The sequence below is a fragment of the Neolamprologus multifasciatus genome, chromosome 7 (assembly GCF_963576455.1).
Source record: "Neolamprologus multifasciatus chromosome 7, fNeoMul1.2, whole genome shotgun sequence".
In the NCBI taxonomy this organism is placed as follows: domain Eukaryota; kingdom Metazoa; phylum Chordata; class Actinopteri; order Cichliformes; family Cichlidae; genus Neolamprologus; species Neolamprologus multifasciatus.
The window spans coordinates 59127919-59152478 of record NC_140445.1 but is presented as its reverse complement, the minus strand read 5'-3'; the positions used below and the strand labels follow the sequence as shown (position 1 = coordinate 59152478).

Below are 24560 nucleotides of genomic sequence, written 5' to 3'. Positions count from 1 at the left end.
GCACTAGCGTGAAGGGGAAACATGGCTTTTGTGAATGAGGCAGAACCAGCCCATTTACTATATATTTTAATTCTTGGAAACCAGAAATAAACCTAATATACAAGGTTGTACACAACTGCAACCGTATCTATCAATACAAATAAGTCAAATAGTGTTCATTAAGTTGTTCTATGGTTTATAAGTTAGAAAGTTCATTGGTGGTTTTGGTGTTTTCAAGTTATAAAGCAGAAATGCAGAAAGAGTAAAATGTATTTTTTATTATAATAATTCTTTTATATTTATATGTACAAAAGTCTAACAACTTGCCTGTTAGTTAAAATTAATTTATCTAAATGTTAGAAAAGGATGATGTGGTGATGTGACAAGAGTACATTTTCAGGTACTCCATTCAGCTGATAGAAAAGTAACTCCGCCCCATTCAGAACAGTTTTTCGTTTCCTCCCTTTCAAATTAAGACATCATACTGATTAAATTCTGGTTACTGTGGACAATGTGAAAATCTGGAACAGTGTACAATACATAGGAATACAGAAAAGTCAGTCTTAATATGCTGTTGCTTCAGATACACTCTGTAAAGCTTCAGACTGTAGAGGGCGTCAGCGCTCCTGTTTTCACAGCAGCTTTTCTGAAGAGCGTCTGTCCGTCAATTTTGTGAGCAAAACATCAATACCTGTTACAACAAAAAACAAAAAAAGATCAGAAACATTAAACGTTAAAATGTGTGGTAGTATTTGTCTACGTGAGAGAGAAAAGTTTGCTTGCCTGTAATAGTTTGGTTTGAAGGGTCCGTGTTTGCTGATGCCCATGTACTTGGCCTGATCATCTGACAACTCTGTGAGGTGTGCGTCAAATATCGGCAGGTGAAGGCTGGCCACGTATTCATCTGAAAATATGGAGACACGAAGATTATCACACCTTAATTTCCTTCTTGGCGATACTGATAAAACAGGAAAAAGAATAATTAATGACAAATAAAATTATAATGTTCTATAAAACATTTGATATGATTTTCAGGCTTACGTGCAGCCCTGAGACCCATTACAAATGTATTATGTGAATGTTTTCAAGCTTGAATTTCAGCTTGATTTTGTGTTGGATAGTTGTTTTGCAAAGTGCAAAAAAGTATTTAGACTTTTTTTTTTAACTTAAATTAAATTAAATCCCATTTAAGTAGCTTAATAGTGCTCATGCTATATAATATAAAAAACATATTTAAAGTATCTAGTAACACTAAAGTAAATGTAGTCATTATGTAGAATGGCACTTTTCCACAATCAATACTTTATATTATTAGATCATAATTATTAATTCATTGATATGCATTTTAATTTAGTAACTTTTTAATGACTGTATTACAGGTATTGTCATGTTTCGGCTGTGTCCAGGCAGGAGAAGGACCCAAACGCAAAACTCACCACACCGGAATTAAACTCAAAAAGCTGCTTTATTGCAGAATGGCACAAAAAATATAACTAAACTAAACTAGGACATGGATAACTAACACACAGGGAAACACAGCCATGAGGGAGACTACGACACTGACAAAGAGAAACACAGGGCTTAAATACACAGAGGGAGAACGAGGGACTGAGACACAGAAGGAGAGCACAGCTGGGAGTAATCAGGCTGGACGAGACAAGGGAAGCAAAACTAGAAACATTCACATGAGACGTGGACCTTCGAAGTAAAACAGGAAACACACTGACTGAACTCAAAACATGTAAACTTAACAGCAACTGAGACAGAACATAGGGACCAGAAACATGGGACAGAAAGGCAAAGTAGACACAACATGAACATAACGACGCTCACAGGGAAAGAGCAAAACAGAGCACCGAAACACAGGACCTCTTTCAAAATAAAATAGGAAACAATGAAACACTGACATGACTACATGAACTTGACAACATAAGAAACAGACATGAAACACATGAAGGATAAAGGAGATTTAACACAAGGGTTGAAAACACAAGGGGAATATAATAAGCAAATGAACATAGAAATCTAATGAGCTTAAACATAAACTATATATCAAAATGAACTAAAACTCAAAATGCTGGGTCATAAGACCCAGGATCGTGACAGGTATATCACTTATATATTGTAGATTTTCAATACAAAATGGTAAGTAACTAAAGCTTAGTATCGAGTATAAGATACATTAACAGCTGTGGAATAGAAAGAGAAAGTAATTAAATTAAATTCAGTTTTAATTGTATAGCACCAAATACAACAACAGTCCTCAAGACACTTTATATTAAAAGGTAAAAACCCTACAACCAACATGTGCAAGCACTTGGCAACAGTGGGAGGGAAAAACTCCTTTTTAACATGAAGAATGCAGCAGCAGAACTCAGGGACTCTGCTGCAACCGGTTGGAAGTAATTGGCACAATGCAGATACGCTACACAGAAATACTAAAGTACAAGAAGATTAAACCTGTACTTGAGGAAAGCACTTGAGTTAATGTACTACACATTCCTGTTCATTCTATCTGTAGGGACATCATGCAGAAGCAAGAGTTGCCAAAACATCTTGAAACTGAGTATATAGAGCAGTCTAAACCTGAGCTTTTAAAAGTGAGCATCAAACTATTGTAACAGTGTATTGTAACTTGCCCATCTTCTTTGGCAGCAGGTAGACATCCTTGTTGTATCTTCCTTCTGGGGCATTGTACAGCTCTATGAGAGCCATGGCCTGAAACATAACAGCGAACGTTAACTAAAAGTGACTGCGAGCAGCCTAATGACCAACAGAGCTGCTGTGATGCATTTAGAAAAGAATAACCACTTTGTAAATCTGTTTTCTTACCTGGGTAGCAGCAGTGATGGAGAGGACAAATGAGGGCACGGTAGAGCAGCTCAGATTCAGCAAACGACCCTGAGAGGAAAGTCAATACTAAATGAAAACAAATCACGTAAGAGCGGCTATGATTACAACCATTTGAAATAATATTTCATCCCAATTGAGCTGTGGTTTGTATGTACTAAACAGGATAATGTTATGATTAGTGTAGTATGAGCCCCCAGTTTAAAGCACAGCGTACGTGAATGGTCTTCCTGTGCTGTCTGATGGTATTATTTAGTTTTGGAGGATACACACCTGGTCTTTATATCATAATTGCTGCTTTTCTTTTCCGAATTTTTCTCTATTTTAATCTCAAAATCTCTCACATTCATCCATCTGTTCCTTATAATACATTAAGAAAAGCGCATATTTCTCTTGCTAAATAAGCAGTGTACTTCAAGGTCACACAAGTCCTTACATGATTTGGGCCTCATTAGAAGAACAGAGTATCCTCACCTCTGCCAGCAAGACAATTCTCTTGCCATCAGGCCAGATGACGTGGTCCACCCGAGGTCTCACATGCACCCACTTCAGATCTAAAGACCGCAGACCAGCCTGAGACATAGGAATCTATAGTTTAACAGCAAATCATTCACATATAGAGGCCTATACACGCACACACAACATCTGTCTTTACCAAATCTATCTCACTGCTGGAGTGTCCCATGTTGCAGACTATGCAGCCATTCTTCATTTTGTCCAGATGTTCTCTCATCACAACATTTTTATTCCCTGCAGAGAAGCAGCAATAAAAAAAACAGATGAAAAAGAAATATTAATTAAAAATAATATTTCGATTGTTTTGTTTAAAAAAAAAAGTATTAATCATAGGATGACAGCAGTCACCTGTGCAGGTGATGACCATGTCTATATGTCTGACTATTTCACTCAGTTTAATTACTCTGAAGCCATCCATGCTGAGTGGAGTGGGGGATAAGAGGACAGGGTTAAAACAGTATTTCATCATGTTTTTTTTTCATGGTGTGGCGTAAGAGGAGGGAACACTTCACATCTTGGTTGATAAAAGCTTCTTCTATTCATACCAGGCCTGAAGGGCACAGATAGGATCCACTTCTGTGACATACACTATAGCACCCAGTGCTTTTAGGGCAGCGCAGCAGCCTTTTCCAACCTACGAGAAAAAGAAATTCAACACAGTCTGGCCGAGTGGCTTAAATGTGGGTTATTTCACGGGGCAAAACACTTTATATCCCACTAACCTCGCCATATCCACACACCACCACCTGCTTTCCTCCAAACATGATGTCAGTGGTCCGCTTCAGCCTGGAAGCAGAGTTGACCATGGTCAGTTTGCTGCTATGCTGGTGTTTTTATTTGTTTATTCACTAGCTGGGCCCATGACCTCATTTTAGGTTTGACAGACAGTTTGTCAACCTATATAGATGACAACCGGAAGGAGCGTGTTTGGAGGCGTGGTCCTGCTCCTGAAATTCCGATACATAATCTCCAATAGTCGCAACAGGATTAATTACCCTTCCAGTACAGACTCCTTGCAGAAGTACAGGTTGTCAAACTTCTGTTTGGTCACCGAATCGTTGACATTCATAGCAGGAACAGACAGTTTGCCTGCCTTTGACAGTTGGTACAACCTGAATCAGAGGCACGGAAACACCCACGTGAGCTGCAGATTGACTTTGTAACCTTAAAGTCATTCGAGCTTCGTGTTTACACTCACCGATAGATCCCTGTGATGCTTTCCTCCACAACACCTTTGAGATTCTTAAACAGTTCCGGATACTTCTTATAGATCCAGTCAGTCAAGTCACCACCGTCATCCAGGATCTGGGAATAATAAGAAAAACAAGCTTGAGGCACCTTCATGGAAGCATTTGTAGATAACACACTGAATTGTAGGTCAAATGGTTCTTGGCCCACATAAACATGAAGCAATAATTTTGATTAAAATGCATCCGAAATATATAAAATCAAAGGTTCATGTATTCAAATAATTATTTATTAAGATTCCAATAAAATCCAATAAATTACATTGAAAATTTGAGTGTAAAGGAACAGTTTACCAAGTATTAATTATATTTGAAATACTAACGGCGTTTAAGATCTGAGGCTGCAAAAAGTCTTCAAACACGAACAGTATCTTCTGAAATACCACAGAGGATGTGAGTACAAATACACTCCTCCTGAAATGTATGTTTAAATATTACATTAATCTCTCTTAAGAGAATCTGCACGTGAAGCTATCAGGTTAAAGCCAACATTTAGAAGAAAGTTAGCTCAAAGAAGTTTATTTTAAGACACCAGATGAGGCTGCAGGAAAACATAGCTAAGGATATAGAGCTGGAAATGTGCATAATAGACCTGCTTTGAAAAAACAGGACACATTATGCATACAGTGAGGGAAAATAATTATTCAACCTCTTGTTGAATTTGTAAGTTTGCTCACTTAGAAATAAACGAACAGTGTTTAATTTTCATGGTAATTTCATTTTACTGGAGAGAGACAGAATATCAATAAAAGATCAAGAAAAAATAACAAAAAACCCCACACTGAGTGAAATGATCCCCTAAACCCTGCCGTAATTCATGCTGGTTGTGAGTCCATATAGCACACAGATTATAATCAATCAATTCCAGATAATTCTGATCTTAAGAAGTATCTGCACAAGTCTGGAATGGCCTACAAGTCCATCAGCAAGAAGCGTGGTTCGAAGACAACAACTGCTGGCGTGATTATTCGAAAGTGGAAGAAATATAAAAGGATCACTAGTTGCTCTCGGTTTGGAGCTCCACGGGAGATCTTGCCTCATGAGGTGAGATAATCATGAAAAAGGTGGTGAATCATCCCAAAATTATATCGGAGGAACTTGTTAGTGATCTGAAGTTAGTAGGAACCACACTCACCAAAAACACCATTGGTAACACACTATGGGGTAATGGACTGAAATCTCGCAGTGCCTGCAAGGTCCTCGTGTTCAAGAAGCCACATGTGCAGGCCTGTCTTTATAAATGATACAGAAACGTGCTGTGGTGTGGTGGTGACCAGCTACAAGAAAAACTTTACCACTGTGTTTGCCAACAAAGGGTTCTCCACCATGTACCAAATCTCATCTTGGTTATGAAATACTTATTTCACTCAATGACATGCAAATCAGTTTATAACTTGTATGTATTGTGTTTTTTTCTGGTTTATTTTTGGTTGCTAGCCTGTCTCTCTCCATCAAAATGAGAACTGCCATAAGAACTGGAGACTGTGTACATCTAGGGGAAGCTATGTGACGTGTAAGCAGAGTCGATCATCATACCATGTTGGGCTGCCAGGTCTCAGTGCCGACACAATGGTCAATACACCACCAGAACTCATCCTCCGATTCTCCTCTCCACGCAAACACTGAGATGCCTGAGAAGGGAAGTGGCATGAAAAATGTGTGAAGGTCAAAAAAGTAAGAGGGAGGAAGAGTAAAACCAGGAGCTTGTGCAGAAGCTGTACCTGCTTTAACCAGAGCAGCCGCCACAGCATTCTGAGTCGAGAAAATGTTACAAGCCGCCCAGCGACACTGCGCCCCCAACGCAGCCAGAGTCTCAATCAGCACCTGCAGGACACCATAAACACACAGAGGCCGGTTCTAGACACTGAAGTGGTGTTAATGCAGAATTATATGATGCACTGTGGATAATATGCAATATAGAAATAAAATAAAATCTAAATAGTGATATTCTTCTCTTTATTTAAAGAAACAAACCAGATCTGTATTTGGCACTTAGTAAATTTCTGTCAGTGCTTGTTTCTTTATTTGACAGCAGTGTGTGTGTTGAACTGACCGCTGTCTGTGCAGTGATGTGTGTGCAGCCCACTACTTTGGCTCCAGTCAGCGGTTTCTCCCCACCTGCCCTTTTCCTCAGGTTCATCAGAGCTGGCATTTCTAAATATCACAGATGAGAATCAAGACACAAAAACCAGGACAGCCTTAGATCCTCCTCTTGTGCATTTCTCTACAGAGCCTCTTTAAATGGGCAGTAACATTCATTTTACCGTTATATTGTAACTTCTGCATAAACTGTGGTTTGAAGGCCGTTGGTATTGGCGTACCTTGCTCTGCCATTTCTATTTCTTTGCGTCCAAAATCAGCCTGACTGATGTTTTTGATGCAGAAGTCAGACGGGCCTTTGGTGGATTTCTGAAGCTTGTCTCGAGGAGAAGACTCATCATCAGAGGTGTCACTGTGCACTGCAACACACAATTTAGACTATGTGAGACAAATCATCTGGCTGACGCATGAAGGAGCATTACAGAAACACATGATTCTTTGGCTCAGGTTTTCCAGCCTTATCTTGTTGATAACTAGGTGATTCTTTTCTCTGATCTCTTTGAAGTCTGCACATACTCTGGCAGTGACTGACATGTTTGAGAAAGGCTCACGGAGCAGATTAGGACCAAATTAATGAGGCCTAATTCTGCAGAAGACTTTCCACTTTAATTAAGGTTTGGCCAACATGGTTAATCCTCGGTTTGCGATGCTGGGATCAAAAAAACAGCTCAGTTTATATATCAGAGACATGTGATTAGACTTAACAGCGTGTCTGTTTTCATGTTTCCATACCTGAAGCGAAGCTATCCGTAGATGACTGAGACATGGACCGAACAGTCCTTGTGGGAGGTCTGTTGAATTCTTGCTTCTGGCCAGTGAACGGTATTTGCTGAAGAATCATAAAAGGAAATCACAGACAGGCTCAAAAAGACAGATACCAAATATTTCAGTTTTACCTCTCAGCAGGTCACAAAAGTTTTTTCCTCTTTCTTTGAAGCAGATAGATGCGGCAGTGAAAGCAGATACATTTGCTCATAAAACACCAACTTTCTTTTAACTCTCTTCTCACAGCCTATCTGTGTCATTAATCTTTCTATTTCTCTCTGTATCTGTTGCAATCTCACCATCCAGTGTGGCTGTTTGAAGGCTGGGCTGCTGCCACAGGAATCCCACTTGGCCATGTCTGCTCCCTGGCTGCACGCGTAGACTTAAACCTACAGCTCAGCCTCACTGAAGGCTCACCACCTGTCTTCAGCTTTTCTGTGGATGGCAGATTTTCTTTCCTGCTTTTGTTCTTTCTCTTACATATGTGCACACCCACCAAGACCAACACGCCCACACGCTGACCTCAAGTGTTTGAAGCTTTGCATTTAAGATATCATTTGATTGCATTCTGGAAAATGTAACATATTTCTGTTTTTTGCAAACTTGATCCTTAATAAGCCTCAAATGGTAACATTAGCACCTTGTGAGATGCGTTACAGTAAAGGAGAGGGTGCTTATTTTTTCTAATGTAAAAAATACAGCAACATATAGCTCCTAAAGTAATTGCAGGGTTTGGCTAACTTGTTTCAATTCTGTTACTAGCTGTCATAACTTGTCAGCTGCTTTCAAACCCCACAGAAGGAGAAAACAACAACTGTGAGCAAAAAAGAAGAAAAAAGCAAGAAACTGCACTCATAGCTGAAACACAGCAGTCATGCAACTAAAAACAACAAGACAGAAGCGATTAACACATATGTTTGAGGCTTTTTTATGACACAAAGCAAAGCAATGAAAACGATATTATGCATGGAAAAGGTGTCTGCCTTCAGGAAAGCTTAGTGAAGCACGAGTTCAGGTTTCTAATCTCATCTCAGAACTCCTACAGTGTTATGCAGAATTGTTTTGGTTTGCCATGTATTTAATGATGGTAGCCTATGGTTTTTATATTGCACATTTAAAAAAGCATTGGTCTGGGTTTACGTTCTTGAAAAAAAATCTTTCTTTTCATTACATGTGATACAGTTTAATTCCAGGTATCTTTAAGTCCAGGCAGGGTAATATTTTTTAAATTCCCCAACGTAACCACACATTTAAACTAGACTGAGGGTGCAAGAAGAAATCTAGAATCCAAATAAATTTTATAATGGCAAAAATACTAAGTCAAGGCAGGCAGTCATGGAAAGAGACTGGACACCCTGAGGTCTATTAAACTAAAGTAAGTAAGACAGACAGACAGATTATCGATCTCACAAGGGAAATTACTGAGAAAACTACAGGAGCTGCTGTGACAGACTGTCCACTGTCACGATGCCACTCTTCTACACGTCAAATTCTTCAATGAATGAAATACAGTGCACATACATGAACATTTATTTCATAAACTTGCTGATTTAAAACAGCCCAGCATTGTCAAGTTCCTGGTCTGTTGACCCAGCGTTTTGAGTTTTAGTTTATTTGGATGTTATGTTTAAGTTCTTTAGGGTAGCTAAGTTCATTTGTTTATTAGATTCCCTTTGTGTTTTCTACCCCTGTATTTAAGTTTCCCTCTTGAACCCTTTATGAAACACATAAAGGGTTATGTGTTTCATGCTGCGTGTCTTATGTTGTCAAGTTTATATTGTCATGTCTGCGTCTCATGTCTCCGGTTTTATTTTGAAGGTCTGTGTCCTATGTCAGTGTAGTCAGCTTTGCTTCCTTTGTCTCGTTATGTCAGACTAGTGTCAGCTGTTTCCCCATGTGTGTATTTAGGCTACGTCCACACTACACGGTATTTTTGAAAACAGAGATTTTCCGTTTTTGTTTTAAAAAATAATCCCGCCCACATGTAAAGGCAGAAATGAAGGAAAACGCTGCTAGGAACATGCCAAAGCAACAGGTAGCGATATATTCCTAACTGTGTAGAAATGTTGGCCATTCAGAAGTCTAGAAGCCTCGGTGGGAAATAGTAAACAAAGCTGGGGCATAGAAGCAGAACCGAGTAGTATGTGTGGAGGGACAGTAACTGTGTGTGTATATGTAAGCATTTAAACACTGCAGAGAGTACAATTAACAGTAACAGTATTGTAGAAATTCATTTCACCGAAACAATAACGTGGCGCACAGTGTGACGTCAAAAAATGCGCACACCTTTGACGCTGCGTTTTCTCCGTTTTCTCCGTTTTTCTCGTACACACGTAAATGCAAAAACGGAGTTTTCAAAAATATCCACCCTGGCCGGAGTTTTTAAAAATCTCCGTTTTCAGTCCCCGAAAACGCTGTTTACGTGTGGAGAAAGGTGCAAACGCATAGAAAAATCTGCGTTTTCAAAAATACCCGGGTACGTGTGGACGTAGCCTTTCTGTTCATTCTTTGTCAGGTCGTCTGTTGTTCACGTCACGTTCTCCACACCATGTTTCCAAGTTTCATGTCCAGGTTTTTTGTTGTTGTTTGTTTTAGTTTGTTCACTCCATACAGTCTGCCTCCGCCAGACTGTGACAAGCATGCCTCATTTAAATACTTTGTTTGGCAAAGGTCTCTTGTCAACATTAGTAAACTTTGTTTATGATTATTTAAACCATAATCATAAACCACATGATTATGGTTTAAACCAGATCAGCAAAGTTTACTAATGTTGACAAGAGACCATAATCATGTGGTTTATGATTATGGTTTAAACCACAACCATAACACCATAATCACATGCAAATTTAAGTGTCCAGGTGCTCCTCCGGCATTGGTGCGTCCGGGTGGATGGCTGGCACCGATTGGCTGCGGACCGGGAGGCAGCAGATAAGAGGAGACCGCCGGCGACTGCTATTTGACTGCTATTTGATTCATCCTCGGCCCAACCCGACCGGCAGACCATTCACTATGTCACTGTAAATGGCCTGCATTTGTATAGCGCTTTTCTAGTCCTTAAGGACCCCAAAGCGCTTTACACTACATTCAGTCATTCACCCATTCACACACACATTCACACACTGGCGATGGCAAGCTACATTGTAGCCACAGCTGCCCTGGGGCGCACTGACAGAGGCGAGGCTGCCGGACACAGGCGCCACCGGGCCCTCTGACCACCACCAGTAGGCAAACATGGGGTTAGTATCTTGCCCAAGGATATTTGGCATGCAGCCAGGAGGCAGCCTGGGATCGAACCACCGACCTTCTGATTAGTGGCTGACCTGCTCTGCCACCTGAGCTACAGCCACCCCACTGTGTTATGTTACTCGATGTAAGAGCACTTAGGGGTGGACCGCCTTTTCGTTTAATCAGTTTTCTCCAGTTAGGCAGGGAGGGAAGTGAGTGTCGTTTGGTTTAGTTCTTTTTGGGTAGGTAAATTGGTTATTCTTGAGATAGGTTACCCTTTTGTTTGTTGTTTTGGCTTTGGGTTCACCCTGACGTTAAGATGTGCTCCCTTCCTTGGTTTAACGCACTTTGTAAATAAATCACTGTCACAAAAATATTAAGTGTGTGACGTGCTGCTTGGGGTTGGACGGGGATGGATCACCCTTTGTTTTGGTCTGGCCGCGCCTAGACGGGCCATAACATAATTGGGGGCTCGTTCCGTCTCTTTTCTCGCTTGTTGGTGTGTTGGGGTTGGCGTGTCTTGTTCTGGTTAGCAGTTTTGTTTTTTTGTGTGGGGGTGTGTGTGGGAATGGATTTTTCACTTGGGGATTTTGTGGAGGCACCTTCATGGGAAAAACTTGACAAATGTAAGAAAGCGGACCTGCTCAATGTGGCTAACTCTTATGATGTGGAAGTGTCTTACAGTGCTCGCAAGGCAGAGTTGAAGGAAACCCTGGCTGAAAAGCTAGTGGGAAAAGGTGTGCTACTACCGCGAGGGGATGCGGAAAGCAAGCCAGTGAAAGGGGCAGATGGCACTGCATCTGAAGCGGATGCTAACGCAGTTGATGCTTCTGCTGCTGGCACCGAGGCTGATCGGATTTCTGAATCCAGTGAAGGTACGTCCACTGAGGATCTGCGCCTCACGCTCCGCATAAGAGAGGTGGAGACCTGCAACAGGGAGCTGGAAGTGCAAGCTATGCATCTCCGTATCAGGGCCCTTGAGCTTGAAAAGGGCTCAGCTAATGTTTCCCCAACGTCATCAAGCACAAATGCTTCTTCTTCTGCTAGTTTTGATATAAGTAAGCACATCAAGTTGGTTCCCCCGTTTCGCGAGTCTGAGGTAGACTCCTATTTTAGTGCATTCGAGCGCATAGCCGCTGCTTTGAAGTGGCCGAAAGAGTTTTGGTCCCTCTTACTCCAATGTAAGCTTGTGGGAAAAGCCCAAGAAGTGTGTTCAAGCCTGTCTATTGAGCAGAGTCTAGAATATGAAATTCTTAAGAAAACTGTGCTGCAGGCGTATGAACTTGTCCCTGAAGCATATCGGCAGAAATTTAGGAATCTTAATAAAACTGCTAACCAGACTTTTGTTGAGTTTGCGCGAGAAAAGAATGTGTTGTTTGAGAAATGGTGTTGTTCATGTAAAGTTAAAACTGTGGAAGAGTTGAAAACTCTTATTTTGCTGGAGGAGTTTAAAAAGTGTTTGCCGGAACGCATCGTGACTTATTTAAACGAACAAAAGGTATCGTCTCTCACTAACGCGGCACTCCTGGCTGACGAGTTTGTTTTAACGCACAAAAGTGTGTTCTGTGCACAGAATTCGTTTCAGGAAAATTTCTCTGAACGAAAAAAGTCACCAAAAGCAGTGCGTAAAAATGTATCAGCAAACGGTCGAGAATGTTTTTATTGTCACGACTCAGGACATTTGATTGCTGCGTGTCCAGTATTAAGAAGAAAAGAAGCGAGGGGCACTAAATTCCCCGCAGGCGTGGGTTTGATTAAAACCGCTGAACAAAACCCGAAAACTGACATTGATCCGCAGTTCCTACCATTTGTGTCACGCGGCTTTGTTTCGTTGACGGGTGAAGAAAACGATAAAGTGCCAGTCACGATTCTTAGAGATACGGGTGCGTACCACTCATTCTTACTAGAGTCTGTGCTGCCTTTGTCTGAAAAAACAGCCTGTGGTTCCGACATACTAGTGTGGGGAATAAAAATGAGTGTCACCAAAGCCCCTCTGCATATGGTACACCTGCATTCGCCGTTAGTGTCGGGCTACGTTAAAGTCGCTGTGCGCCAGCGATTACCAATCGAAGGAGTTTCCTTCATTCTTGGTAATGATCTAGCTGGTGGGCATGTTTTTCCCCCGCCAGAAGTTGTTGTTCCTGCCCTTGCTGCTGACTCAGGCTCTCCTGCTTCAGAGGTGTTTCCTGCGTGCGCAATTACTCGTGCGCAGGCTCATAAAATGGGTGAGATTGTGGATTTGTCGGGTCGTTTATGGCTACGCTTGATGAAGACGACTCTTTTGTGTCACCCATTGATTCCATAAAAATCTCCACATGTGACGTTCCTGAAATGATACCTGAGGACATTCATCAGAGCTTGAATATGACCAGAGAAATGTTGATCACAGCACAGCAGGGTGATCCTTCACTGGTGCCTTGTTTTACCTCTGTTGTGGACAGAGAGGGATCTAAAGCTCCAGTAAAATATTTCCTTGAGAACGGTGTGCTGTTGCGATCTTGGTCTCCTGACTCAACTGATTTACATAGAGTAAGTCAGGTTCTGGTGCCAAAGGAATATAGACTCCAGATTCTCAGTCTGGCGCATGATGCCAGCTTAGCTGGACATCTTGGGGTCAAAAAGACGTATCACCGTGTACTCCGTAACTTCTTTTGGCCTGGACTAAAATCAGATGTGGTGAAATATTGTCGCTCATGTCATACATGCCAGGTAGTGGGAAAGCCAAATAAACAGATTCCGCCAGCGCCTCTTCACCCGATTCCAGCGCTGGGTGAGCCGTTTGAGAGAGTTCTGTTGGACTGTGTGGGCCCGTTGCCAAAAACAAAATCAGGCCACCAGTACATGTTAACAGTAATGTGCGCCGCCACTCGTTTTCCAGAGGCAATTCCATTACGTACATTAAAGGCAGAGACCGTTGTGAAAGCCCTCACAAAATTCTTTTCAACTTTTGGGTTACCCAGAGTTGTTCAAACTGATCAGGGAACAAACTTTATGTCAAAGGTGTTTGCCCAGGTTTTGAAGGAGTTAAAAATTAAACATCAAACGTCCAGCCCTTATCACCCAGAGAGTCAAGGTGCACTGGAACGATTTCATCAAACCCTAAAAACCATGTTGCGCAAATACTGCCTTGAGTCAGGTAAAGACTGGGATGAGGGACTTCCACTTTTGCTTTTTGCTGTTAGAGAAACCACTCAGGAATCCCTTGGATTTAGTCCGGCTGACTTAGTTTTTGGACACACTGTGCGCGGTCCCCTGCGACTACTTAAAGAAAAGTGGTTATCTGAGTCGCATCAAGCCGAACACAATGTGTTAGATTATGTTTGCAGTTTTAGAGAGCGTCTTTTCCGTGCATGTCAGCTGGCCCGTGAAAATTTGGAACAAACTCAAGGCAACATGAAAGCCCGGTATGACAAAAAGACGGTGGTCCGACATTTTGCTCCTGGTGAAAAGGTTCTGGTGTTGCTTCCTTTAGTTGGGTCTAGCCTCCATGCTCGGTTTTCCGGACCCTATGAGGTGGACAAACAGATAAGTGACACTAGCTATGTAGTAAAAACTCCTGATCGAAAGAGAAAACTGAGGGTTTGCCACGTTAACATGCTTAAACGCTATGTTTCCAGAGAGGACGCGGCAGCTGAAAAAACCTCTCCCATAGCGCCTGTCTCTGTGTGTTCGGCACCACCATTGTATGTTTTGCAAGATGATGACTTGATTGACAAGAGCAGTTGTATGCCTGTGGCCCGTTTGCGAAACTCAGAAGTGTTAGAGGATGTGGATTCCTTTCTGTCGCATTTGTCAGATTCCGCCCGCAAAGATATCCTTGATCTGATTGAAGCTAATTTGCTGCTTTTCTCTGACCATCCGCGGCAGACGTCTGTGCTGTTTCATGATATCGTTGTGGAAGTTGATAAGCTGATAAAACAACATGCTTAGACTAAATCCAACCAAGCGGATTTTAATGCAACAGGAAGTTGAATACCTGGTTAAACATGGGTTAGCTGAGCCCAGTAACAGTGCGTGGAGTTCACCCTGTATTTTGGTGCCTAAACCAGATAACACCCCACATTTCTGTACCGATTTCAGAAAGGTTAATGCAGTCACAAAACCGGATTCTTTTCCTCTCCCCAGAATGGAGGACTGCATTGATCGTGTCGGCTCAGCTACGTTTGTCACGAAATTAGACCTGTTAAAAGGGTATTGGCAAGTCCCGTTAACCCCGAGAGCTTCTGAAGTCTCTGCTTTTGTAACTCCAGATCATTTCCTCCAATACACTGTAATGCCCCTCGGGTTGCGAAACGCACCTGCAACGTTTCAACGTCTGATGCAGAAGGTATTGTTTGGAGTGAAAAACTGTGAGGCATACTTGGATGACATTGTCATTTATTCTCCAACGTGGTCAGAACATCTGGAAACGCTTTCTGAGGTGTTCAGACGTTTTTGTGAATCTTCTCTCACATTAAACCTCTCAAAGTGTGAGTTTGGTAAAGCCACCATTACTTATTTGGGGGAACAGGTCGGACAGGGGCAAGTGCGCCCTGTGGCTGCGAAAGTACAGGCCATTGTAGATTTTCCTGTCCCGCAGACAAAAGAGCTCTGCGTCGTTTTTTAGGAATGGCCGGTTTTTATCGAGGGTTTTGCAGAAATTTTTCTGATGTGGTTAGTCCCCTGACTGATCTTGTTAGCCCTTTAAAGCCTTTTATTTGGTCTCCAGTGTGTCAGGTGGCATTCGAGTCCGCCAAAGCATTGTTGTGCAGTGCACCAGTGCTAGCAGCGCCGAATTTTGAGCGCCCTTTTAAATTAGAAGTTGATGCCAGCTCGTGTGGCGCAGGCGCTGTTCTGTTACAGGAAGATGGTCACGGTGTAGATCATCCCGTCTGCTACTTTTCAAAAAGGTTTAACAGACACCAGACCCATTATAGCACCATTGAAAAAGAGGCTCTTGCCCTACTCCTTGCCTTACAGCATTTTGAGGTCTATGTCGGGTCAAGTGTGCTGCCTGTGCAGGTGTTTACCGATCACAACCCACTAGTGTTTCTTTCCCAAATGCGCAACTCCAATCAAAGACTTATGCGCTGGTCCTTGTTATTGCAAGATTTTAACTTGGAGATCCATTACAAGAAAGGGAAAGAGAATGTGTTGGCTGATACTCTGTCTAGAGCACTTTCTCCTTGAATTAAACATTCTGGGGGTAATGTTAATTCTTGGGAAAGGGGGTGTTACGACTGATCTTAATCACATGCAAATTTAAGTGTCCAGGTGCTCCTCCGGGATTGGTGCGTCCGGGTGGATGGCTGGCACCGATTGGCTGCGGACCGGGAGGCAGCAGATAAGAGGAGACCGCCGGCGACTGCTATTTGATTCATCCTCGGCCCAACCCGACCGGCAGACCATTCACTATGTCACTGTGTTATGTTACTCGATGTAAGAGCACGTAGGGGTGGACCGCCTTTTCGTTTAATCAGTTTTCTCCTGTTTTTGTTAGGCAGGGAGGGAAGTGAGTGTCGTTTGGTTTAGTTCTTTTTGGGTAGGTAAGTTGGTTATTCTTGAGATAGGTTACCCTTTTGTTTGTTGTTTTGGCTTTGGGTTCACCCTGACGTTAAGATGTGCTCCCTTCCTTGGTTTAACGCACTTTGTAAATAAATCACTGTCACAAAAATATTAAGTGTGTGACGTGCTGCTTGGGGTTGGACGGGGATGGATCACCCTTTGTTTTGGTCTGGCCGCGCCTAGACGGGCCATAACAATGGGCAACAGTACTGGGTCACACCTCATAATCTCTGAGATTAGGTATATAAAATCCAGGACCTAGCCGTGCGCTCTCCCTGTGCAAACATTTATAAAAGCATGAATTGTTCTTAAGAGCTTGCTAAATTAGGGTGTGGTACTGTAACAGGATGCCACCATTGCAACAAGTCAGTTTGTGAAATTTCCTCCCTCTGAGATATCCCACAAATGGTATTATTGCAAAGTGGAAGTGTTTAGAGACCACAGCAACTGAGCCATAAAGTGCCATGAAGTGCCAGACCAAGTAAAGACACTCTAATGAATGGTGTGAAAGAGAAACCAAACACAGGTCTCTGAAGCGGACAACAAAAGAAAAACAAAGGACGAGCTTTGTTACGTAAGGGGCAGCAAGCCCAACCAAGTGGCAACCAGAGATCCACCCAGGGAACACAAGTAGGACACAGGAAGAGTATGCAGATGCTAAAACACTGATTCAGAACTGTGGGTTTTGTGGTTTTTAACTTTGAATTAACCCTTTGAGGTCCACACCAAGAAAAAACAATGGAATTTTTTTTGTTTGCATTCCTTATTGATTTGGGTGAGTAATAACCACAATCAATATATATTTTTTCAATAGACCCTGTAGTTTTTAAAATATTGATCTCTACCAAATGGTCGAGATGTCACTTAATGGTAAAAGTATGAAATGTCATACAAATACAAGTACATTAGATAATACAATTTAAAAAAGGCCAAATTATAATTAAATTAATAACAAAAACTATCCAGGGCATTGGATACAGTTTATTTCTAGTAGCATGCCAGTGAACATTGCTGTTTTCATTCCATCAATGAAAAGTATTATATCAAACAACAAAATACATCGTTTTTTTTAGTCTGCAAATGTGAAAAAATGTGCTACAGCACAAAATACTCACACTCAGGCCACTTCTGATTGAAAGCTACTGTGCAAAATCAAAATCAAATAAAAACAGTGCAAATCAAGCACATCTGCTTGTGGTTTTGGTTGTCGGGGTCTTAGGGTGTAGCATTGATTCTCTGGTCTTGGAGAGCTGAATCATGGTCGTCCAACTCTAGATGCTGGCTTGTTAACGTGGTTCAGACACAGCCAGGTGGAAACCTTTTGAGAGCCAACGGTTTCTGGTCCAGTAGGGCACAGTCCGTCTTGTAGACCAGGTATTCAAGTCAAGGATGTATCCGAACAGTGGAATATGCCATCTCCTTAACTTGTAACTTATAACTTGTCTTATACAGGTGTAATAGCATATCAGAAAGCTGAATTCCTACCATATGCTAATTATATACAGGGATGAGTGATGGGCATTGGTCTTTGCATTGGGCTCTTTGCTCCACCGTTTGACCGATGAAAGAGGCATGAACCCACAGGCATTGTTTAGAAGGTTAACACATTTCTTGTCAAACCATTTTATTGCAATCATGGTAAAATGGTAAATGGCCTGCATTTATATAGCGCTTTACTAGTCCCTAAGGACCCCAAAGCGCTTTATACAACCAGTCATCCACCCGTTCACACACACATTCACACACTGGTGATGGCAAGCTACATTGTAGCCACAGCCACCCTGGGGCGCACTGACAGAGGCGAGGCTGCCGGACACTGGCGCCACCGGGCCCTCTGACCACCACCACCACAATCAGACCTTCATCAGACCTGTAATAACAGGCTCCATGGCCCTTCTTCAACGGGTCTTTGTCTGCCATCAGGGGAGCTCCACCGGTGCAGTTTGGTCATACATGACCAAAACTGAGTATACATGAGTATCATGCCACAGGACTATGTGATTTTTAGCCATATAATTGTTTAGCGTCCATATAGTACTTAAACATGAAATTATAATTTTGAGAACTTAGTAATATTAATTTACCAGCTACTGTAATTTGGTTAAAAGTTGTGATATTTGTGATTTCCACATGTTATTCTTGATTTTTACAATATTTAATAATATTAACTCAGAAAGTTACAAAAATGACTTACTGAGGAAATTATTTCAGCATATTCTTGCTGTGCTAACACTTAATGTGATTTATCAATAGCAATGGATAAAGAAAATGGGTCTAGTGGTCTGATTTTATGGCAAATAATAAGTTTTAATAACATTTAGGTTATGTTAGAAGTAGCACCATAAAGGGACAAATCAACCGTTTGGTTGACCACTTTTTAAAAAAATTATTAAAGATTTAATTTCACTTTTTTAATGCTGTCAAGTGAAATACATATGTTTAGTAAGTCCTCTACCACTGTCATATAAGAAAAAATTATATCTTCCTATCTTAGTTTCATCAAAAACACTCAAAATATGTTGGATGTTTTTTTGTTTCTGACTTCCTGGTTGGGAGGGGTATAAGAAGAGCCAACAATTTCCATTCACAGTGCCTTCTGGTGGACTTTTTTTGGCATTACAGATGTAAACCAATTGGTAGAAAAGACTCAACAAGGTAGGTCAATTTCAGCGAAAGCCTCAGTTAGATAGGGCCTTAAAATGTGCTCTACCAATTGGTTGAGCAGAACGCTAAAGGGTTTGATATTAAGTATCTTCTGTTTGGTTACAGTTTTAGTAACACTGTTAAAGTTAAATTTAGTTTAAGGTTGTTTTTGGTTTAGAATTTTTAGTGGGTGGTTCAAGTTTTCATTTCTGTGATGAATTTCTTGCGATGTTCATATTTTCTTTTGCCTTGGCCTCTTTTTAATTTTTTTTGTTTCTAGTCTTGTGTTTAGAGTGATATGTGTTACTTTGTGTTTTACTTTTTAATTCTCCTATAGTCTCTCGTATCTTGTTAAGCATTTGTAAAGTAAAAAAGTAAAGTAAAATCTTATTTATATAGCACTTTTCAACATAAAAATCACAAAGTGCTTCACAGAAGCTAAAACATAAACATAAAAATCAACCAAAAGCAAGTTTAAAAACATGAGAGTTAGGTGTTAGGAGTTTCTCTGTCATGTTACCTCCTGTTGTATTTTGATAGTCATTTGTCTCTTGTGGCCTGTTTTCAGTTTGGCTCCTGGTCTAGTTCAGCTGTGTTTTGCTACCCAGGTGTCTCCACTCTGCCGCACTTACCTACTATGTATATAACTGCAAGATAATAATTGCACTGCAAGCCACTACATGTCTTGGAGTATGGGAGAAGCTGGAGTACTCAGAGAGAGTCACACAAGGAGAACATGTTAATGCCACATGGAAAGCTCCTGACCCAGGACCTTGCTTTGAGGCAACAGTGCAAACCACCACACCATTGTGCTGTTGCAATAGCTCCCTCAGTATAAGTGAATGTGTATATGCACTGATACGTCATTAAATTCACAGTAAAAACTAACACAACTGTGCACTTGTGTCTTCAAGACAGCTGTGGTGGACGATGGGCAGTAAGGGCGGATTTGATGACAACATTATTGTATGTTGCTGTTTGCCAGGCACTGCAGGGTATAACAAGGCCTTCAGTCTGTTCAACTTGTCTTAAAATGTGCCTCTGGAGCTCAGGAAGATCTTGAACTTTGCTATGAATTCTTTGGATTTTTATCCTTCACCTAAATGAAGGTTTTGTTGTTTCTTGAAGTTTGCCTTGAGATTCCAGCATTTGGGTCCTTCTGCCTTAATCAAAACAGACACTTAACTAAAGAATGATAGCACTCTGTCTCTCTGTCTCTCTCTCTCTTTATATATATATATTTACTCACATATGTGACTGGGAGAAAACCAGACACAATCAACTCAATCGCAGGGGGCAAAGTAAAATTAAAGACAAGACATAGGAGACAATTAACTAGCAAAATAAAACAGGCAGTGAACATCGATAAGAAACTTGAACAAACTTTACAAGAAAAGACACATGAGGATGAGATGGAAGTAAACTCTATAACAGACTGGGATTAAAGCATAATCAGAGCTGAATTGTCTAAAACACGAGTAACTAAACTCTACAACTCCTAACCTTGACCTAAAATATGACATGCTGAAATAAACATGAAATTAAGAGGAATCAAAAAGCAGCCTAGCAGTAAAAGGCATAAAGGAAACTAGAATTTAAGACACAACACAGATAACGGAAATCCACAGCAAATCCCACAGACCGTGACAGTCACAGAGCAGGATCACTGCTCTGCTGAGGCGCATAGTGTGTCAACAACTGCAGAGTTCAAACCTCCCCAGGCATTAACATCACCATAAAAACTGACCAAGCACTTCCTGTAAGTGGCCCAGGGCTTTTGTACATGGGGTATAGTAATACCAGGTACAAACAAAAATAAATTATATTAAAAAGTCACCAATAAATATAAATAGAGCTGAATTTTAAAGTCTGGGGGCTTTTTTTTTAAACACATGGTTATAAGAAAACATTGTGTTTCGTAAAATCACTTAAATACCGCCTTCCAAAAATAGCTGCCACTTACACAAGCCACCAATCATTAACACAAAAGCTATTAACCTTTGACTTGGAGCAGTGTGAAAGTTAACTTAATGAGGGACAGGTGGACATTCAAATTCAAACCAGCTACTGCACAGATACTCTTCAAATAAATCTCAGAATTACATCTTAATGTGTAAAATATCTCTTTGTGTCCAACCACAAATTTCCTCTATGCCAGTGCAATCGACAAAGACCAACATAACCAATGTAATGTTGCTTAAACCCTCTAATCTTAAAAAAGCTTGAAGCTTGTAATTACACATCAAGTCCTCAACTCGCTGCCCTCTGTAAAAGAAAGAAAAGCTGTGATACCTTGATACAGATGGACTGCACCGCCTCCTCATTCTTGGCCTTAGATATATTCACTAGATTATACGCTTTCTTCATGCTGGCACAGTGACTCTCAGGAACCCTGCAGAGCTGCAAGCCGATGCTGTTCAAGTGACGCTTGATGCCACTCCCTCACCAAACAGGTGACAAAAGAAGGTGGAAGTGAGTAATGTGACCTCTGTGAGACTTTCTGTGTGTGATTCTGAGAAAATACAGACAGCAGGAACTACAAAGATGAAGAGCGAGATTTAAGGAAAGAAAATCTCAGTTGAGTGCTTTTTGAGGCCACAGATGAAAATAGTTTAAAATAAACGGACAGCAGGGAGGTGGCAGTTATTGCAACATAAAGAAAAACGACAGAAGAACTGGTCAAGAGGAAAGAACATTATTCTTAACAAAAGGGTTACAGAGGTAAGCATGAGAGGCCATGTGACAATAGAGCATGAATTCATTGTTTTCCGTCCACAGAATGACCAAGCAGCACTGCAGTGTTACTGAAGTCTCTTAGAGTGGCATTTGACTGATTTAAACCGTGATGGAAAAGACAAGAGCCTGCAGAAACAGTTAGTTATTGTTTTCTGTGGCTACAGGGCAGCTCTATAAAGTCACAGGACCTAAAACAAAACTGAGGCCATGATAGGAACTTTGGGCTTCAATATTTTTGGAGCTTGATTGGCAGCAAGAACAGGATATATTGCCCATTTCTGATTGTACATAGGTGTATCTCTGATACGCCCAGTTTTGTGGCGACGCAAGAATAAAATTTGTGTGTGTGTGTGTGTGTGTGTGTGTGTGTGTGTGTGTGTGTGTGTGTGTGTGTGTGTGTACATAAAAAAAAAAAATTAAAAAAAAAACACCCAGCACGCCCCTGCGGGCGGTTTATCCTTCAAGCTCGGGTCCTCTACCAGAGGCCTGGGAGCTTGAGGGTCCTGCGCAGTATCTTAGCTGTTCCCAGGACTGCGCTCTTCTGGACAGAGATCTCCGATGTTAGTCCCGGGATCTGCTGGAGCCACTCGCCTAGCTTGGGAGTCACCGCACCTAGTGCTCCGATTACCACGGGGACCACCGTTACCTTCACCCTCCACATCCTCTCGAGCTCTTCTCTGAGCCCTTGGTATTTCTCCAGCTTCTCGTGTTCCTTCTTCCTGATATTGCTGTCATTCGGAACCGCTACATCGATCACTACGGCCGTCTTCTTCTGTTTGTCTACCACCACTATGTCCGGTTGGTTAGCCACCACCATTTTGTCCGTCTGTATCTGGAAGTCCCACAGGATCTTAGCTCGGTCATTCTCCACCACCCTTGGGGGCATTTCCCATTTTGACCTCGGGACTTCCAGGTTATACTCGGCACAGATGTTCCTGTACACTATGCCAGCCACTTGGTTATGGCGTTCCATGTATGCCTTGCCTGCTAGCATCTTGCACCCTGCTGTTATGTGCTGGATTGTCTCTGGGGCATCTTTACACAGCCTGCACCTGGGGTCTTGCCTGGTGTGATAGACCCCAGCCTCTATGGATCTTGTACTCAGAGCTTGTTCTTGTGCTGCCATGATTAGTGCCTCTGTGCTATCTTTCAGTCCAGCTTTGTCCAGCCACTGGTAGGATTTCTGGATATCAGCCACCTCCTCTATCTGCCGGTGGTACATACCGTGCAGGGGCCTGTCCTTCCATGATGGTTCCTTGTCTCCCTCCTCTTTCTTGGGTTTCTGCTGCCTGAGGTATTCACTGAGCACGCTGTCAGTTGGGGCCATCTTCGTGATGTAATTCTTGGATGTTCGTTGTCTCATCCTGGACTGTGGTGCTGACACTCACCAGTCCCCGGCCTCCTTCCTTCTGCTTAGCGTACAGCCTCAGGGTGCTGGGCTTGGGGTGAAACCCTCCATGCATGGTAAGGAGCTTTCTTGTCTTTATGTTATGTGAAGGCTGTGTGCACGCCGGGGTGGTGACATGAAGGACCCAAAATGCAGACTCAGGAAACCAAAGGTGAACTTAAATACAGCTTTAATGTTAAACTAAAAAAAACAACAAAACTGAGTATCCAAAAATAAACTTACACGAACAGACTGAAAAAAACACACAGCTAAATAAACGGTAGATCGCGACAATGACAAAGTGAAACACAGGGCTTAAATACATAGAAGGAGCAATCAGGGAATGGACAACAGGAGGGAAACACAGCTGGGGCAAATCAGAACTGACGAGACAAGGAAGCGTAAACTGAACACACTGAGATAAGACAGAGACCTTCAAAGTAAAACAGGAAACGCATAACACAGACTGAACAAAAGACACAGACTCACATGCAGGCACTACAACAGAGGGAACAGAGATGTGGGACCAGGGCAGACACAGACACTGACTGGACACAGGGATATAGCAGACAGGGGAGACAGCAACTAAGGATTACACAGAGACAAACCGTAAGACATGACTCTAACGAAAACCCAAAGACTAGAAATTATAAATAATATAATAAACTCAAAAACCCTGGGTCAACGACCCAGGCATCCTAACAGTATCCCCCCCTAAAGGGCTGGCTCCCAGACAGCCCAACCCGAAACACCAAAACAAAAAACAACCCAACCAGGGTGGGCGGCGGGGGACCAGGACGGAGGGACCGAAATGAAACAAACACACGGAGCCAGTGACAAAAAATACAGGGAGCAAAAGCCCAAAACAACAGCACCGCGGCCCAGCAACAGTCCAAAAGAAAAACAGACAAAAAGCCCATGAAAGGCGCAGAGGCCCAGGCAACAGTCTCGAAAATTTCAGGAGGCCGGCCCGGAGGCTGACGGCACAACAGTCCAAACCCGGGTAGTTCAGGGGGGCGGCCAGGAGGCAGGCGGCCCAAGAGCCAAGAGGACAGTTCAGGGGGCCGGGCAAGCGGGAGGCACCGGCGGTGACGGAGCAGGTCAGGAGGCCGGCCAGGCGGGAGGCACCGGCGGCGACGCGGGTCAGGGGGCCGTCCGTGACGGCAATGATGTCCAGTCATCGGCCCGGAAAGTGGCCGAACAGGCCGGACAAGACGTGCAGGACGAGCAGGCCGGGCAGGCCGGACAGGACGTGCAGGACGTGCAGGACGAGCAGGCCGGGCAGGACGAGCAGGACGGGCAGGACGAGCAGGACGAGCAGGACGAGCAGGACGAGCAGGCCGGACAGGACGTGCAGGCCGGACAGGACGTGCAGGCCGGGCAGGACGAGCAGGACGGGCAGGACGGGCAGGCCGAGCAGGACGGGCAGGCCGAGCAGGACGGGCAGGACGAGCAGGACGAGCAGGACGAGCAGGACGTGCAGGCCGGACAGGCCGGACAGGCCCAGACGGCATGGGGACCTCAGGCGCAGACGAAGATAGATGGAGCGAGGCAGGACCAGGCGACGC

At 42.6% G+C, this 24560-nt stretch overlaps 1 protein-coding gene and 1 long non-coding RNA gene across 3 annotated transcripts; both read right to left on the bottom strand.

Annotated features, from left to right (window-relative positions):
* Nucleotides 1-237: 237 nt before the first annotated feature.
* On the bottom strand, nt 238-21890 carry LOC146515692 (S-adenosylhomocysteine hydrolase-like protein 1). Of its 2 annotated transcripts, none has more exons than XM_085168021.1 (17): nt 21162-21890; nt 7425-7521; nt 6914-7051; nt 6646-6746; nt 6314-6416; nt 6129-6223; nt 4544-4650; nt 4341-4457; nt 4068-4131; nt 3891-3979; nt 3694-3764; nt 3485-3579; nt 3304-3402; nt 2812-2880; nt 2619-2697; nt 763-883; nt 238-670 (listed from the first exon to the last, which is right to left on the bottom strand). In XM_085168021.1, exons 1-17 carry the CDS (start codon nt 21234-21236, stop codon nt 664-666), a joined length of 1527 nt encoding a protein of 508 aa, XP_085024147.1. In that variant the 5' UTR covers nt 21237-21890; the 3' UTR covers nt 238-663. The 2 variants fall into 2 exon arrangements, with proteins under 2 accessions (XP_085024147.1, XP_085024148.1); XM_085168022.1 differs by lacking the exon at nt 21162-21890 and adding an exon at nt 7757-10164.
* On the bottom strand, nt 13256-18328 carry LOC146515693 (uncharacterized). The gene is made up of 2 exons (XR_014875299.1): nt 15780-18328; nt 13256-15743 (listed from the first exon to the last, which is right to left on the bottom strand). It is a non-coding gene; the product is annotated as an uncharacterized LOC146515693 (long non-coding RNA).
* Nucleotides 21891-24560: the final 2670 nt, after the last annotated feature.